The sequence below is a fragment of the Ctenopharyngodon idella genome, chromosome 8, assembly GCF_019924925.1.
Source record: "Ctenopharyngodon idella isolate HZGC_01 chromosome 8, HZGC01, whole genome shotgun sequence".
Classification (NCBI taxonomy): Eukaryota; Metazoa; Chordata; class Actinopteri; order Cypriniformes; family Xenocyprididae; genus Ctenopharyngodon; species Ctenopharyngodon idella.
Genome location: NC_067227.1, coordinates 3,932,076 through 3,950,757, shown reverse-complemented (window position 1 = coordinate 3,950,757; position 18,682 = coordinate 3,932,076). Strand labels below are relative to the sequence as shown.

At 38.5% G+C, this 18,682-nt stretch overlaps 2 protein-coding genes across 2 annotated transcripts in view; one reads left to right on the top strand and one right to left on the bottom strand.

The window, feature by feature from the left end:
* The window catches only part of opn7d (opsin 7, group member d), a 73,698-nt gene extending 70,295 nt beyond the window's left edge, over window positions 1–3,403 (bottom strand). The window contains exon 1 of the mRNA XM_051904002.1: window positions 3,274–3,403. The gene's annotated coding sequence lies outside the window, so the exon portion shown is untranslated. The remainder of the gene's footprint in view (window positions 1–3,273) is intronic.
* A 6,022-nt stretch (window positions 3,404–9,425) lies between these two features.
* Window positions 9,426–18,682, top strand: part of rasef (RAS and EF-hand domain containing) — a 26,329-nt gene continuing 17,072 nt past the window's right edge. The window contains exons 1-3 of the mRNA XM_051903979.1: window positions 9,426–9,950; window positions 11,489–11,635; window positions 13,080–13,170. Of these exons, the coding sequence (XP_051759939.1) occupies window positions 9,628–9,950; window positions 11,489–11,635; window positions 13,080–13,170 (561 nt within the window). The 5' untranslated portion in view covers window positions 9,426–9,627. The remainder of the gene's footprint in view (window positions 9,951–11,488; window positions 11,636–13,079; window positions 13,171–18,682) is intronic.

Genomic DNA, 18,682 nt, shown 5'->3' with positions numbered 1-18,682 from the left:
CCTCAGTCAGGGCATACCACAACGAACAGTTGGAGGATTCTAGGGAAGCGAACAGGTCAACCTGTGCCTTGCCAGATCGACTCCAGATCAGCTGGACCACCTGGGGGTGGAGTCTCCACTCTCCTCAGAGTGACACCTGTCGTGACAGAGCGTCCGCTGTGCGGTTGATTTCGCCTGGAATATCAGTGGCTCGCAGTGACTTAAGTCATTGCTGACTCTAGTGGAGGAGATGGTGGGTGAATTGCATGAGCGTAAACTGCCTTGATGGTATATATATGCTACAGTCACATATTCTTGCCCTAAATCAATGGCCAAAACCTCTGCAGGGCAAGCAGTATTGCCAGCAACTCAAGGCATTTGATGTGCCAGTGTAGTCGGGGGTTCGTCCAGAAGCCTGAAGCACACCCGTTGCATACCGCATCCCAGCCCGACTTGGAGGCATCTGTTGTGACAACAACGTGCCTGGACACTTGTTCTAAGGAAACCCCTGCCCATAGAAATGCAAGGTCTGACCAAAGGCTGAATGTATGGTGACAGATCTGCATGATGACCATGCAATATGTGCCACAGCACCATGCCAATCTCGGGACTTGAGTATGAAGCCAGTGCTGAAGTGTTCTCACATGCATCAGTCTGAGTGGTGTTATGGCCACAGAGGATGTCATCTGCCCCAGGACCCTCTTCAGTGGAACCTCTGTTTTCCCCCTGAACGCCCTCAGGCAATTCAGCACTGACTGGGCGCTTTTGTTCATGAGATACACTGTCATGTTTACTGAGTCCATTCCGAGAAAAGAAATGCTCTGCATTGGAAAGAGCTGGCTCTTTTCCAAGTTAAAATGAAACCCCAATCAGCTGAGGTGTCTGAGCTCCAGGTCCCTGTGTGAACACAATAAATCTCAAGAGTGAGCTAGAATCCGCCAGTCGTTGAGATAATTGAGAATGCGGATGCCCACTTCCCTCAATGGGGCAATGGCAGCCTCTGCAACTTTCGTGAATATGCGAGGTGACAGGGACAGCCTGAAAGGGAGGATTTTGTACTGATATGTCCAGGTACGGGAGCCTGTGCAGGGCACCATTTAGAACACGCAGGTCTAGGTCTTGACCCACTTACTTTTTTCGGTACGATGAGGTAAGGGCTATAGAAACCCTTCTTCATCTTGGCTGGAGGGACAAGCTCTACTGCATCCACTGCAACTTGACCTAAAACAGGTGAGGAAGCTGTGCATCCTCGTGACATGTCATACCTGCCAGAGTGGGAATTTGTGTGAGTTGCGGAGGCAAGATACTTGTGTGCAGCAAGTTCAAACCGTGAACTTTATAACCCAAGGAAGGAGGAAATTGCTCTTTTTCCAAAATGTGGGTAAGATGAAAATTTTAGATGTGTGAAATTTAAGATGTGCTTGATGACCTCCGTCTGCTTCTTGACTGCCAAGAACTGCTGGGCAAAGTCCTCCACAGTGTCACCGAAGAGGCCACCCTGCGAGATCGGAGCATCAAGAAAGCAAACTTTGTCAGTGTCAAGGTTTCCTGGACCACCATGGTGGACATCACCTGGCTGAGAGCCCGTGTCATGATTTAGTTGCTACGAAAGCTGTCTTAGCTTGCTTACGACCCAGACATGTGAGACAAAGTTCATGGCTGTCCGAGGCAGATAAGCATCTCCCACAACCAGAAACACATAAGCGGAAAAGCATATTTAAAAAAGACGCTCTCCGCTAACGTTTTGCTCTTTACTACACTTATCTGTACGTGGGGTGGAGAGACCGCTGCAATGTGCTGTAGATTTCCCAGCAACTGTAGAGGTGAATGGAATGATTACTGTCTGTTGACATCCACTCGGCTCCAAAGAACAAATCTGAAAGAATGGTTGCGTGCTGCCTCCTTTATACCCATATGTCCACGGGAGTGGCGCATGCAAATTCCACCCACCAATTTTCATTGGCCTTTTCTGAAGTATCAGAGGTGTTTGGGGCTCCTAAGTGCGACCCCTAGTGTCATCAGTTTGAAGACAGATAGGGAACAGCATACTACATACTATTTATGTGAATATAATTGCTTTTGCTTTTTCAAGCTGCATATTTATACATTTTTAAAATAATTGTTAAAAATATTTTGTAAAAAAAATATATATATTACAGTAATTAATTTGGGGTTTAAGTGCTTTAAAAAAAATCTATAACTGACAACAACATTTAAAATGTAGGATTTGTATTTCAGTAAAATTAGATTATTTAAAAGCCTATATTACTTGTATACAACTATGAACACTCGCATGTTGCTTATATTTCAAAACAAGTCTTGCAACGTTGCCTAATGAATGGAAGACATTAGATTCCAGAAGAGCTAATCCAGCCAATTACTTTCTTCTGACTTTTGACAAGAGAGATTTGCTTTGCCTATAACCGCCATCTTCACACTCAATAACATTTAGATCAGGATATAAGTAGGGTTTTGTACTCTGAACAACTGTTGGCTAAATATAAATCCCTCAAAGTATATTGGTATAGGAGATGGTGACGCACATCAGCAGTCAGGAAGCAGTTTGGTATCATTGTTTGTCACAACATCCAGGCTAGATGCCAAAATGTCCATTCGTCTGAAGGAGCATGTCATGTGGAAGTCATTGCACAAAAAAAAAAAGACAAGCTGCAAAATTTTTCTATGGAATTAAGCACAACCTAGATGCTTTGCGATGCCTTTTTATCAACAACTTTCCATAGTAAAATCATTATTTTAAGTGCATTTTTAAAGCTCAGAACAAAGCCAAAATGATTAGGCTTTACACAGCAGCAATTAATTTAGAATTATTCATATATATTATAAATCACTTGCTCACACTCTGTATATATTTATATTGCTTTCTCTGTACCATACAATAACACTGAAGCCTGGAGTAATGGCTTATGAAAATTCAACTTTGCCATCACTGGAATAAATTACATTTTAAAATACTAAAATAAAAAAAAATGGCTATTTTATATTGTAATAATATTACAGTTTTTACTCTATTTCTGATTAAATGTATTCAATATTCAGTGCAATAATTCAAGCTCTTACATTTTGGGTTATTTTTGTTTTGCATATAAAACAAATAAAGCAGTCAAATTGCATCAGGGAAACTCTGGAAGGTTGTGGAAGTGTCCAGCCCTCCAATGCATCCCGAAATTTGTCCCAGTGGATCTTTAAGTTAAATAGCCTCTGATTTCAATAATACAAGCATAAGATAAAACATTCCCACATGCCCGCTCTTCTGACACTCCAGGTTTGGCTTACCTTCCAGGGAGAGGCTGGATTTCCTCAGTTGCACTCATGGAGGCCAAAGGTGATCCAGGGCAAAGCAGCAGCGAGAGGGCAGAGGATGTGTCGGTCCTCAGACTGAGGCAGAAAGAGCGCTAGACTGGAGCTCGGAGAGACTCTGCGCAGAGCAAGCCAGCGTCTGACACGCATACAGACACACTGATGGAAAAATGTGGGTCCACACTCACACACACACATCCACACAAGGAGTAAGGACAGTTCGGACAGTTGCAGAGATGTGATGTGCATTGGGCTTGACTCACTCATTCAGGCTGCACACACAAACACACGCACTCTCTCAAATGTTTTTCCCATATGGTATGAAGAGTGGCTCAGTCCAGAACGCTGACAGTCCAAGCATGGCAAGAAAGACACTGAGGCTTGTTGTCTATACCTAACAGCATGGTCTCTCTCACTTTCAATCTTACTCTCTCGCTCTCTGTTTTCCCTCCCCCTCTGTATCTTTCATCCTAGATATATCATACATGTCTCTCCACCAGGTCCACCCCCTTTTTTCTGCCATTCTGCTTTTATATGTCTCTCCTTTTCCTCCTGTCTCTCTGATTCACTCTCTTTCTACTGGGTTTAGAGACACCTTACCTGTAGTTTGCACAAATCTTTTTTTTTTCTTTGCTCTGTCTTTGCTGCCACACTACACTTGCTGTTTAACATGAGTATGGGATATAAACATACAAACATATTCCATATATAAACATATTGCAGATGTGTAAATCAAATCCTACAAAATATTTTGTGCCAATTGTGGTTAAATTATTGAATAGAGAATTCCAAAACTGAGATTTTATATTGGTATATAGTAGGTTTTAAAAATGTTTGGATTGTTGCATTATTTTTGTTTATTGAATATTATGGTATGTATTATGTTATATGTTGCCAAAGACAGATTTCACAGAAATGGGACAATAAAGTATATTCTATTCTATTCTATTCTATTCTATATTCCAACCTATAATGAAAGAAGACAAAATAAAGTGCATTAGCTCAAAAGTTGGGGGTTGGTAAAAAAAACTTTTAAAATGTTTTTAAAAGAATTCTCACCAAGACTGCATTTAATTGATCAAAAATACAGTAAAATATTGTGAAATATTATTACAATAAAAAACTTTTCTATTATAATATATTCAAAATGTAATTTATTCAAGTGATCAAAGTTGAATTTTCAGCATCATTACTCCAGTCTTCAGTGTCACATGATCCTTCAGAAATCATTCTAATATGCTGATTTGCTGCTCAAGAAACACTTATTATTATTATCAATGTTGAAAACAGTTGTGCTGCTTAATATTTTTGAGGATACATATTTGTTTCAGGATTCTCTGATAAACAGAAATAGCATTTATTTGAAAGAAATGTTGTTTTTATAGTCACTTTTGATTAATTTAATGCAAAAAATAAATAAATAAAAAAGGAAAAAATTTACCTTTTAAAGAGTAGCGTGTATATATATATATATATATATATATATATATATATATATATATACACACATCTATATATTAATTATCTTTTATTTTGTGAAATTATTTAAATGACAATTATCCCGTCTGGGCACAATCATTTTTTGCAATTAAAATGAGCACAAATTAAGCAAATACCATCATTATTAATATTTTACTAATTTATTTATAATTTCAATAATATATTTGTTTTATTTACAATAAAGTAATGAGAATTAAAAATGTTTGCATTACTGCAGACTATTAATTTGTTGTTTCTTTTGATTTGGGATTTTGTAATATATTGTGGACATGTTTTTGACAGTTTTTGTGAGATTCACCAACCTCTGATGTAATACTAAAACGAGTATGATGCCCTGGTTTCAGAATCAGTGATGCATTTTAGAATGCTCTTAGATAACGGTAAAAATGTTAGGTTGTTTTATTACTATAAGCTGTTAATCTTAACATCATAATATATGCATTAAAATGTGCGAAGGTGGACAGAACCAGCATATTTCAAATGACCAACGGCACAATGACACCCTTTAATGATATTTCATTCAGTATGCATTTCTGCAGGAATGATGCATGAAATAAGACAGCTGACTCTTCATTTTTTCATTTTCCTACATCAAAACATTGATCTGAGCTGTCCACTTTATGCTACAGCAGTGAGATGTCAACGCATTCATGAAAAGCACAAGTTTTTTTTCTTACAGCTAAAATTCCTGTATGTTTGTTCATGACCAGTCAGTTTTGTAGGGTTTCAGTGCAAAAATGCACAAAAGTACAACAGCAATTGCACAGATTAAATCATTATTATTAAATCTAAATCTAATGGACAGTTGAGGTGTTTGCAGATGCCATTCAGAGATGTTGTGTGTGTGTGTGTGTGTGTGTGTGTGTGTGTGTGTGTGTGTGTGTGTTGAGAGTCATTTAGGGGAGGTTGCTCAAGGGCTCTTTGTTTCAATAATCTGTAAACAGAGCACAATATTTTACTTATTTCATGCCGTCAATCGTAAACTCATATTGTTACTATTTAATAAAATGATATGACTGGATACCCACATACATGTGCTTAATTAATTCTCAAACATAGCTAAGTTTGGCAGACAGAAAAAAGGGTGGGGATTGTTTGTCTTAAATATTTTGCCTCCATCTAGTGTTTCAGGCATTAAACTGCATGGTACAAACAGTTTTCACGGTATTACTAAGGTTTTACCTTGCATAAAGAGCTGATTGGTGTAGTTCTGTGAACACTGTGAAGATGGTGCATGTTGTTGTTGAAAAGAGAGATGAATTTAAGAATCTCTTTGAGCGCTTCTTCATTTACACAGCTGCATATGATGTTTCTATCATCTTCAAATCCTTATTCTGAGACAAAAGCATCAATAAAAAGATATATGAGCAATATCACACTCGTAGCCGTATATCAGCACGGCTGTGATTCGGCCATAGGTAATCACTGATATACAGCCATATCGCATGGCTACGAGTGTGATATTGCGTTTAAACAACAGTTCGATGGCACGAGTGTGTAAATAAATAAGAACAACAACGGAGTGTCTTTAAAAACCCTCTTTTGTGTGGAACTACTTCCTTCTGCCACAGATTTGACAGTTTAACAGTTGAGCCCCGTCCTCTGTTACTAATTCTAAAACATCACTTTAGAACTAGTAATGAAGGAACGTTTAGTCGCTTCATTGAAACTCACTGTAATAGTATTATGAGAGAGAGAGAGAGAGAGAGAGAGAGAGAGAGAGATCGCCTGAGCGAGTGCATTACCTGCATCTAGCTGATATTCTTCAGGTCAATCTTATATTCATACTGTAATCACAAAATCAGTTTGGATGTCTGCTGAGGAAAGCGATATCTTTGTCCTTTTAACATTTAAAACATTCCCGTGAATAAAGATAATAAACACAAGCAAACAGTTCAGTCAAACATACAAAAGCAGCATTTTAGTTAGTACAGGATTTAATTTCAATGTAACGTTAAATATAAAGTTATGAAACTTAATATAGCCCTTAAGCCAAATTAGCTCTGGAACAAGTAATAGATTAATAAGACCAAAGATTGCCTGTTTGAAATACCCAAAACAAATTGTAGCCTACCTTATGTTTAAACACTATCTACATAACAGCCAGCTGCAAATTCCCAAAGGAGTGGCTGAGATGAAGCTGTTCTCTGCAGGTACACGAGCTCTGAACGGTCGCTGACGGCCTGGAGCTCACATTTCTGAAAGCGTCTTAACAGATTTTAAATATATATATATATATATATATATATATATATATATACTTACCAGCCACTTTATTAGGTACACCTGTTCAACTGATCTATCTAATTAGCCAATCAATTCAATGCATTTATGGTCTAAAGATCTGCTGAAGTTCAAACTGAGCATCAGAATGGGGAAGAAAGGTGATTTTGAACATGGCACGGTTGTTGGTGCCAGACAGGTATTTCAGAAACTGCTGATCTACTGAGATTTTCACACATAACCATCTCTAGGGTTTACAGAGAATGGTCCGAAAAAGAGAAAATATACAGTGAGCAGCAGTTCTGTGGGTGAAAATGCCTTGTTGATCCAGAGGTCAGAGGAGAATGGCCAGACTGGTTTGAGCTAATAGAAGGACAACAGTAACTCAAATAAGCACTCGTTGCAACCGAGGTGCAGAAGAGCATCTCTGAACACACAACACGTCCAACCTTGAAGCAGATGAGCTACTTACAGAAGGAGAAGACACACCGGTGACACTCCTGTCAGATGAAAACTGGAAACTGAGGCTACAATTCACACAGTCTCACCAGAATTGGACAATGGAAGACTGGAAAAACATTGCCTGGATGAGTCTCAATTTCTGCTGCGACATTCAGATGGTAGGGTCAGAATTTGGCATAAACATTATGAAAGCATGGATCCATCCTGCCTTGTATCAATGGTTCAGGCTGCTGGTGGTGTAATGGAGGTTTTTTTTTTCTTGGCACACTTTGGGCCTCTTAGTACCAATTGAGCATCGTTTAAACGCAACAGCCTACCTGAGTATTGTTGCTGATCATGTCCATCCCTTTTATGACCACAGTGTGCCCATCTTCTGATGGATACTTCCAGCAAGATAATGTGCCATGTCACAAAGCTCAGATCATCTCAAACTGGTTTCTTGAACATGACATTGAGTTGACTATACTCAAATGGCCTCCACAGTCACCAGATCTCAATCCAATAGAGCACCTTTGGGATGAGGTGGAACAGAAGATTTGCATCATGTATGTGCAGCTGACAAATCTGCAGCAACTGTGTGATGATATCATGTCAATATGGACCAAAATCTCTGAGGAATGTTTCCAGCACATTGTTGAATCTGTGTCATGAAGAATTAAAGGGTTAGTTCACCCAAAAATGAAAATAATGTCATTTATTACTCACCCTCATGCCGTTCCACGTAAGACCTTCGTTCATCTTCGGAACACAAATTAAGATAATTTTGTTGAAATCCGATGGCTCAGTGAGGCCTGCATAGCCAGCAATACCATTTCCTCTCTCAAAATCCATTAATGTACTAAAAACATATTTAAATCAGTTCATGTGAGTACAGTGGTTCAATATTAGTATTATAAAGTGACGAGAATATTTTTGGTGTGCCAAAAAAACAAAATAACAACTTATATAGTGATGGCCGATTTTAAAACACTGCTTCATGAAGCATTATAAAGCGTTTATAATATTATTATTGAACCACTGTACTCACATGAACTGATTTAAATATGTTTTAGTACATTTATGGATCTTGGGAGAGGAAATGTCATTGCTGGCTATGGAGGCCTCACGGAGCCATCGGATTTCAACAAAAATATCTTAATTTGTGTTCCGAAGATTAACAAAGGTCTTATGGGTGTGGAACGGCATGAGGGTGAGTAATAAATGACATTATTTTCATTTTTGGGTGAACTAAACTTTTAAGGCAGTTCTGAAAGCAAAAGGGGGTCCAACCCGGTACTATCATGGTATACACTGCAAAAAATGCTTTGCTTACTTGGTATTTTTGTTTTGTTTCCAGTCAAAATATCTAAAAATTCTTAAATCAAGATGCATGTTCTATACAAGAAAAATTACATAAGATATTTAGTCTTGTTTCCTTGGTGGGGAATTAAAATTAATTGAATTTTGCTTAAAACAAGTAAAATCTGCCAATGGGGTAAGAAAAATAATCTTTGCATTAAGATTATTTTTCTTACCCCATTGGTGGATAATTTTACTTTTTTAGACAGATATGATTCAACAGTTCACGCAGGTCTGAATCTGATACACTGTGAACTCATTTGGTTGGGGACCAATGATCTCATTCTATCTTCTAAATTTGTACACTGTATTGACTGTAAACTCAATAATTCACCCCTGATATCCAGATACTGTAAAAAAAATCTAATAAATATTTTTATTTAATCTGTGTAATTTTAAAAGGACTTAATTCTTCAAGTTTTCAGGATCGTTTTTGTTTTCTACCCTTTTCGTGGAAGGTGTCTAAATGGGGCAGGTAGGCCTACTGTATAACATTCTGTTGTTACATCGGGCCCTTATTAGTGTGACATTCAGAAGTAAAATGCTAAACGCGAGTTTCTTGTAATGTAAACAATGTTTTAGTTGGTATTTGTTAGGTATTATGTAAAGTATCATGACGCGCCGCGACAAACTAAACGCCTCAAAGTTGAGCGAGCTTGTTTACTTAGCACAGTTTGTGTAAGGGGCGTTTACACCACTCACTGAACTCATGGAGTTGTCAGTGTACAAGCACGATACCACAAGGTCAGCTTACTTTGAAAAGTCACTCTCATAATGTTTGCTAAATAATAACTCTCTAGAGCAGTCATGGGGTCTGACGCGCAAAAGGAGAGACTCCGCGAGCTCTTCCACGCCTGTGATGTGGACCATTCAGGACGCATTGAGAAATGGGAGTTTGTGAGAATATGTTCCGAGCTGCAGGTCCGACCCACCGAGATAGATGCGATTTTTTCCAGACTTGACACCGACAAAGACGGCACGATCAATCTAGAGGAATTTATGGACGGGTTTCAAGAGTCACACTTGTTGAAAGACGAGGATATGAGCAGCGAACACGCCGGGGAAAGTTTCTCTGCTGCCTTGGAGGAATTTAAATCCCGTCTGGGGGATCAGCTCAAATTCATCCCCAGGTAAAACACCTGGCTGTCTGTGCCATAAAGCTGTCAAATTACCTCAGTTATCAGAACCCTGAAAAATGCGTTAAGAAAATTTAACAGTACTCTTATAAAAAATTCTAAAAGTGTATCATTTATGTATCCTTAAAGTTCCTAATGGGAATTATTTAATAGGACTACAACATAACACAAAACCAAGTTACCAAAACTAAATGTTTTTCTTATGATTATATGCCTTTTCATAATATTCCTGATTATTATCCCATTAGGACCCGTTTATTTATATAGCACATTTCATACACAGTGGTGATTCTTTAAAAAAGTGCTTTACAGAAATATATATATATATATTTAAAATAGCAATCATAAAATGTTTTATAAGAAATATAAAAATTAAAGTAAAACAACAATAAATGAGTTAAAATGCAATAAGATTCTATATTAAAATGAATATGAGGGACATAAAAGGAAAAGAGGATTAAAAAAAAAACATCAATGCCAATAAAGAACCTTTATATTTAAGAGTTTGGATGTTAAAGGTTCTTCATGGAACCATATGCTATATATTTTTAAAAATATGTGATCAACGATGCAGCTATATGTTTTTGCCAAATACTCTTTGGTAGACTTCAACAAAACAAATTGAACATATCTTTATTGTAAAGTATCACATCAAATTGAAAGGACAATTATACTGTATCATATTACAGTAACTATATATATCTGACCTAGTTTTGGTTATCAGCCTTTGCAAATATCCAAACAGGTACACTGCCACCTATTTACCACAATGTACAGATATCCATATATATGTAGAAATATGTGAAATTATTCCTCTAAATGCGGCTGATAAAATGTTGAAAACATCAATGTTTTATTCTAATTTTTTGGGGGAGATTTTATTTGTTTTATATTTGTGGTGAAAGCTGATGTTCTAAATCATGAAATAATCCCAAGTCTATTAATTGTTCAACTTTAATTGTTCAAGTCATGAGACTTTTAGCTTTTGTTTGGTTGGTGTCGGTCCTCATTAAAATAAAATTTGATGTTTCTTATGACAGGACGGTGGAGTTGACTCTAGCCAGAGGCTTGACATAAGACACATCGCCGTCATGCCATGCTAATGTCGACAGGACATTGATTAGTTGTGGACTATCAATACCTCTATTATTTCACTCATCAGCCATAGCATCTGATGCCACGCGTGTTACTTCATAAAAGAGAACAGCAAAGTCATGAGGCTCAAAAACATGCAGTTATTAACAACCTGGCACCAATTTATTAGACTCCATTGGATTGAATATTGTCTGAAAACCACATGATTGTCCTTAAGTTGATCCCTGTTTAGCCTAACCTCAAGATGCATAAATGTTTTCCATAAATGTGCATGCAGAGATCTTTTATTATGTCACAAGAGTTTTAATGCTGCTCTTGTTGATCCCCAACAAGGAGTTTTGCATAAATTCTGTGAACAATTACTCCAGGTTAATCTTTCTCTTATAATCCAAGTTTGTGTAAGTTTTAATGGCTTGTTGTTGCTTTTATGTGTGTAGGTTTGACCAGGTATCAACTCTGTACCAGAACATCAGTTTGACGGAGCCCAGAATGGTCCCTCAGTATGAAAGAGTTCTTCTCAGTTTTATCAAAGAGATCCGAATACTGAACACTGAAATGGAACATCTGGCACTTGCTGTAAAGAGGTACACACGCTCGTGCACATACTCCTGTGGCCAATTTTCTTCATCTTATTTTTCATAGAAACGGGGCGCAGTTGAAATCTTCAGAAATTATCTTCATATCAAGAACTAGTGGCTGTTTAGGGTTCTTGAGTTGCTAAATGGTGTGATGCTACTTTATATGGTGTGTTCACACTTGATCACTTCTCTTGGTTTTTTTGGAGAAAAAAAGAAAATGATACATTTAGTCCTGGTTCGCTTAGTGTTCACACTGTCATTTTTATGACCAACCCTAAAGACACACAAACACACAAAAAAGAGTATATTTTGCAACAGAACTTACCAAACATACGAAACAATGCTGTTTTCTGGGCTAAATGTGTTTGGTTTATGTGCGTACATATGATGAAGAGCTTAAAGAGCTTAGAAATCGGTAAAGGAGTCAAAACAGTGCCAAAAATTCCTGTCGCACACAAACGAAGATCTGCTGCAAGAAGACGCCGTTTCCAATACCTGTACTAAACTGTAATAGGCAACATAGCTAGCTCCTATGATGAGAAAAATAGGTATGCTTGAGCGTTCTGTCCTTTTTAGTTTGACATCACATCCTGTTTTTGGTTTGTTTAGATGTCTTTGATCCGTGTTGCATTTATATTTCAGTCGAGCCACACCAGAGTTTGTTTGGAAGTGGACCGAGACCCTCATCTCGGCTCTCTTGTTTGGTGCGCACCAGGGTTCAGATGGCAGCGTTCACACTAATTCAAATGAACCGCACTAACAGAGCAATCGCACCAGTTTCTTTTAATCTAACCAAACCTGCCAAATGTGAACGCACTCTTATTCTTAAGATCAGTATGTTGTTTTCTTGGTTCTTTAAAGGAACATTACATAGATTGTTTTTTTTTTTTTTTTTTAAAGAACTAGAGAATATAACGTTCTTTTATAATCGTTGTCCACTGAGTCGAGCAGGCAGGTAGTAGAATTACATGCAGCAAACACGTAACAGGTTTGTGAATGTTACACTTTGACCTTGTACACAGTGCAGAGGGAGTGACTATCTTGTGTAAATGCAGAAGGGACACCCAGAAATTGTCTTAAAATGGTTTTTAAGAACTTAAAAAGATTAAAAACGTAAATGAGTAGTTCACCCAAAAAAGAAAATTTGGTAACACTTCGGTAACTATTTCAAAGTGTCCTTGTTACACGTTACATGTAGTTACTATTCTGTCATCATTTGCTCACCCTCAAGTCGATCCAAAGCTGTGTAACTGTTTTTCTTTTGTGGAACAATTTTTTATCCATACAATGGAGGTCAGTGGTAACCAAACCTTCTGGATGCCAAAATTCTTCAAAAAATCATCTGTTGTGTTCCACAGAAGAAAGAAAGTTTGGGTGAACTAATCCATTAAGAGTATTGCATATTATTTCATATGTGATGCTAATGTGTGTTTTGTTGGTGTTTGTTCAGAGCTCAGGATCAGTCGGCTATACAGTTGAGTGAGATGGAGGAAGAGATGGATCACCGCATCCACACTGCAGAGAGAAACACACGTTTACAGGTGAGGAGACACACAAGACTTGGCTGATGTAACCTCAGCAGTTCCTCATTAGATTTCCTTAAAGGAAAAGGCTCTATATAGAACCTTAAAGGTTCTGTCAGGTGCTTCATATATAGACCGTTTTAGAGGTTCCCATCATTTTATGGATTTAGTTTTAATTAATTAATTTAGTTTTATTTCATTTTTAATTTAATCAGTTTATTTTTTTTGCATAATTTTTATTTTCAAGAGCAAATGTGATCAATAACGAAAAAGGTCTGTCTGATTAGTATTGAATTTTTTACATATTACACATAATTGAATTTGGCAAATATGCCATCTATGTACAAATCGACAACTTATTTTGTCATCGTGTAAAAGCAGAATCTATCTTGGCTGGTAGAAATATGTGATTGTTACAAATTGGGCTCTGGAACAAAAGTGTTTGGTCTTAACCACAGACGCTGAAGTAGCTGAGTCAATATTTTGAGAGTAAATAAAATAACCGGATTAGATGTGTATTGTCTCATTTTAAATGGGTGAACTAGATGCAACTAAGGCCAGTACATAAGTTGTTATACACCAGTCAGTGCCTGGTGAATGTATACAATAGGCTTTTGCACATGAGCCGCCAAATAGTAAAACAAAAAATTAGGAAGAGCCAAACCCCCATCATTCCTGTTTTTCTGAAGAAACTCTTTGCAAATCCTAGGAACTTTCGTATCCTAGGAAATTTACGTATCTACTGTATGAAAGAAGGTCTTGTACAAAAAGATGGGGAGACACTGAAATAAGTATAAAAATCTCGGAAGAACTGTCATTTTAATACAATTCGCCCTTTCAACTAGAGTCAAATGAAGAGACCTCCATTTTTGAAGGTCGGATTTAAGTTAAAAGTGGAGTGAAATTCTATTCATATAATCCTTTTAAGTTACATGAAATATTAATGCCTTAATACTTAAACCCAGATTTAGCCATGCGAAAGGAGAGAGTGGAGGTATATGTCTAGTGAGTGCGTTCAAAGGTTTACATTCACTTTTAGAGATATTAAGCTTATAACCTGAAAAAAGTGATGTAACACTGTTGAGTCATGATAAAGGATCTGAGATGTATAGGGGTAGGTCATCAGCATATAATGAAAGCCTGTGTTCCACCTCCCATCTATTTATACCAAGAATTGAAGGTGTAGACTTAAATCTAGGTCCGAATTCACCCTGCTCACACAGACATCACACGTCATCAGCATGTTCCATGAGGCTATGCAGAGTGGTAGAGAAACAGTCACTGAGCGCCACAAACAAACAGCAGCCACCTTTTACAGTTCTTCCTGAACCAAAACAATGAGCTTATGCTGTGTTCACGCCATGTCGTAACTACTGTAATTAAGAGATGGCAACCCGTGGCGTTCTACTCACAGCTGTTCACATCTTCAGACTCGGATTTATTCATTTCTGTGGCAGCACTATCAATGTCGAAATTAATCGACAGCAGTTTGGTGGTATAAGTTAGAGCTCTGTAAGTTCTTTACGTTCATTATTATTGTAATGTTATGTGCTTTGTTTGAGACATAAGGTAATTTAATGCCATCTCTCGTGACGCTTTACAGACTCTGCTGTGTGTGTGTGTGCATTCATGTGTTTTGGAGGAGGCGTGGCTTTGGATGGTGGGATATTATGCTTTCAAAGCTAGCTTGCTATTGCTAGCCTCTTTGAAATTGCCTACCCTAGCTTAAAGTATAATGGATAGTGGTTCTATTGCAATGGTGAACAGAAGGGGGCTTAACCGGCACCCTTGACGTGTACCCTTTGAAAGCAAAAAGTTCTTAAACCGCAATTTGTTAGTAACCACTGAAGCAACTGGAAAAATATACAAAAGCTGGATCCAGTCTATAAATCTGGGTCCAAAACCAAACCTATCCATAGCAAAGAAAAGGTAATCCCACTCCACCCGAACAAACTCCTTTTCTGCATCTAATGATACTGCAACTTCAGGGGTGTCCTGAGATGAGGGTGTATACAGGACATTCAACAGGCGAGAAACATTAGAAAATAAGTGCCCAGTCTGATCAGTAGAAATATTAACTAAGAGGAGCTTTAATCAAATAGACAATATTTTTGATAGAATTTTTCACATTCAGCAAAGAAATTGGTTGATATGAACTATACTACATTGCATTCTTATCTGTTTTAATAATAATGTAATCAAAAAGCTTCAGTAAGTGATTTTGGTGGGGTGCCTTGAGATAGAAAGTGTTTAAACATATTGAAAAGAAGAGGGGATAATTTGGCAGAAAGCTTCTTATAAAATTAAATTGGAAACCAATCAGGCCCTGGAGTTTTACCACTGCAGTGCTGAAATAGCTTTTAAAATTTCTGGAGGGGTTGATCTAAATCCTATTTTGTTCTGTCAGCTTATCAGCTCTATCAGCTAAGATTTAACCTCAGGGGATTCTGATTTATATAGATTAGAATAAAAATTTTGTGAAAAAGTTATTAATAGTAATTGGATCAGCAGGTAGTTCTCCAGATTTATCTTCAATTTGAGAGATATGTTGTGCTGCAGATCTGGACTTAAGTTGATGTGCTAGTAATCGACTGGCCCTGTCTCCCTGGTCATAGAAAAAGCCGCGTGATGAAGAATAAGTCCTGCATAAGATGTTGAAATTAAGTTATATTGAGTCTGAAGCGCAACCCTTTCTTTGTATAGTTTAGGTGTAGGAAAAGTAGAGTATCGATGGTCAATTTTAGATATTGCGTCTATTAACTATTATATTTTCCTTACTCCCTCTCTATTAATAAAAGCAGAATATGATATAATGTCCCCCCTGGGCAACTGCTTTGAGCATCTCCCAAAGGAGAGAGGAAGAGATTTGATCTAATGAGTTTAAAATATTGTCAATAGAAGAAGATACGAATTGGCAGAAAGATTTGTCTGACAGCAATGTCGAGTTTAACCTCCACATGCTGCCTGTGGGGTTAGAACAAAGTATAAAATGGACACAATGTCAAACAAGCACATACCTTTATATCAGACCAAATCAGTCAATCAGAAACATTCAGAAATTATACAGACAGATTACACTCCTGCAGCGGCGATCGTATTGATCCGACGTTCATAGAAGGCTTCGCCTTCAGATGCAGACGCAAACGTGATGCTTTCCCTCCCGTGTGTGAGTCGCAGACAGGCATGATAAAGGAGCAGACCCATTTTTGGTAGAGCATCGTTTTGATGTTTTAAAGGTAGCTCGCTATTTGGAGAGTGCCACACTTAGGTCAGGTTAAAATCTTGCAGTCTTCCCGCAATACTGCAGTTTGTGTTGTTTGGCCCAGCGCAGAGCTCACTCCTTCTCCTGGTATCGGTAAAAAAAAACGAACATTAATGGGCCTTGGATGTTGACCATTTCTGGGTTTAGGCACAACACACAATGTGCTCTTTCCAGCTCTGTAGGGTTCTCAAACACCTGTCATCTGACATACCCCCAGTTTGGAAACCACTGCTCTAACTGGAAGTCAATTTAATTTTACTTTAATTTTAATTTAATAAATATTTTTACTGGAAATATAAATATTTATTAATCTGTATTTTTGTTTTGTTTTCCAGTAAAAATATTCAAACAAATATATTTTCTGAAAACAAGCTTATACAGTATTATACAGTTATATAGTAACTTATTATAAAGCTTAAATATTATAGTAAAACAAGTAAATGTATCTGGTATTAATATACATTTTAAGACAGAATTTATTTATAATATTTTCAGTAAATTAGCACCTTAATTCAAGAAATATTCTTTCAAAACAATTCACATTATCTTACACTGTCTTGCTTTTTTTAAGTAAATTTTTCGTTCCCTTTCTTGGGAACTCGCGCTGCGTCGAAACGCTGGGGGAACGCCTCTGCGTGATTGTGTCATGAAGCACATATGAAATCAGTACAATGGCGTGACGGAACATCATAGGCGGGTGACTTCATCGACCAAGAAACTATAAAGCATACCCAAACCAAACAGTGTCAGCTTCTGTGCCTTCAGCAAGCACTGTATGTGAAATAATTTGTCTATTTGGGGTTTGTCTGTCTCAGTATATTCAAAGAATTCTGTTAGACAGGAGTTTTGCAAAAACATATATATTATGGTGAGCGAACAGCAATTCAGGAAGTGTGTTCATCCCTGCCCATACTATATTACGGGTTGAGAGAGACACCTGCCGTACCTGCTTTGTAGTGGTGGCTCAAAACCAAGGGGTTTTCCCCGAGGGGAAACCCACTCCGCATGATGAAGGGCATAATCATGATCAGATTCTCCTGTGGGCCCAAGGGAAGCTGCTCTCTCTGTGGGCGATATACATCCCAGGGTATCTAAATAAGAGAGCAGACATTCTGTCAAGGGAGGGGCTGAGGTTCGCTTATCTAGAGATGACACATTGTCCACTATGGTTCTCCCTCAGTCATCCAGCTCCTCTTGGGCTGGACGCCATGGTACAGACGTGGCCTAGGTTAAGTGTGCATGCTTTTCCCCCAGTTGCTCTGCTCCCGGGAGTTCTGGAGAGAGTTCGCCAGGACCGGGTTTGTCTTCTGCTTATAGCCCCGTTCTGGCCAGCCCGAGTTTGGTTTTCGGACCTCTTGTCTGTTCTCGATGGTTCTCCTCTGGAGATTCTGCCCAGGAGGGACCTTCTTTCTCAGGCAAGGGGGTCGATACTTCACCTTCGTCCAGAGTTGTGGAAACTGTGGGCTTGGCCTCTGAGGGGGCCCAGCTCTTAAGTTCAGGTCTCTCAACCGAGGTTGTTGAGACCATCCTTTACTCCAGAGCTCCCTCCATGAGGAAACTCTACTCCTTGAAGTGGAGATTATTCACTATATGGTGCGGGAATCGTCTGCTGGACCCAGTTAACTGCCCAGTGGGTGCAGTGCTGGAATTCCTGCAGGAGCGGTTCTCCGCAGGGCTATCCCCCTCCACTTTAAAGGTGTATGTGGTGGCCTTAGCTGTTTACCACACTCCTTTGGGTGGTGTGTCTTTGGGGAGACACCCTCTAGTAACCCGTTTCCTCCATGGCACTTTGAGGCTTAGGCCTGCAGTCCGCACGAGAGTGCCAACTTGGGATTTGGCCATTGTATTGGAAGGCCTTTCCTTGGCTCCCTTCGAGTCCATTGAGGAGGTTCCTAAGAAGTTTCTCACTCTAAAAATTATCTTTCTCCTTGCTATTTTGTCTCTCAAGAGAATTGGAGATGTTCAAGCTCTTTCGTTGTCTCCCTCGTGTTTGGAATTTGCGCCTGGTATGGTGAAGGCTTTTCTTTACCCTAGACCGGGTTATATTACCAAGGTTCCTACTAATACTGTAAGACCTATTGTACTGCAAGCCTTCTGTCCTCCTCCTTTTCTGATGTCTGACCAAGAGAAACTAAATCTGTGGAGAAAGTCTGAACAGTTGTATGTTTGTTTTGGGTCACCTAGGAAAGGTCTCCCAGCATCTAAGCAGAGGATGAGCAAGTGGGTGGTCGAGGCTATCTCACTTGCTTATGAGTCGGCTGGACAGCT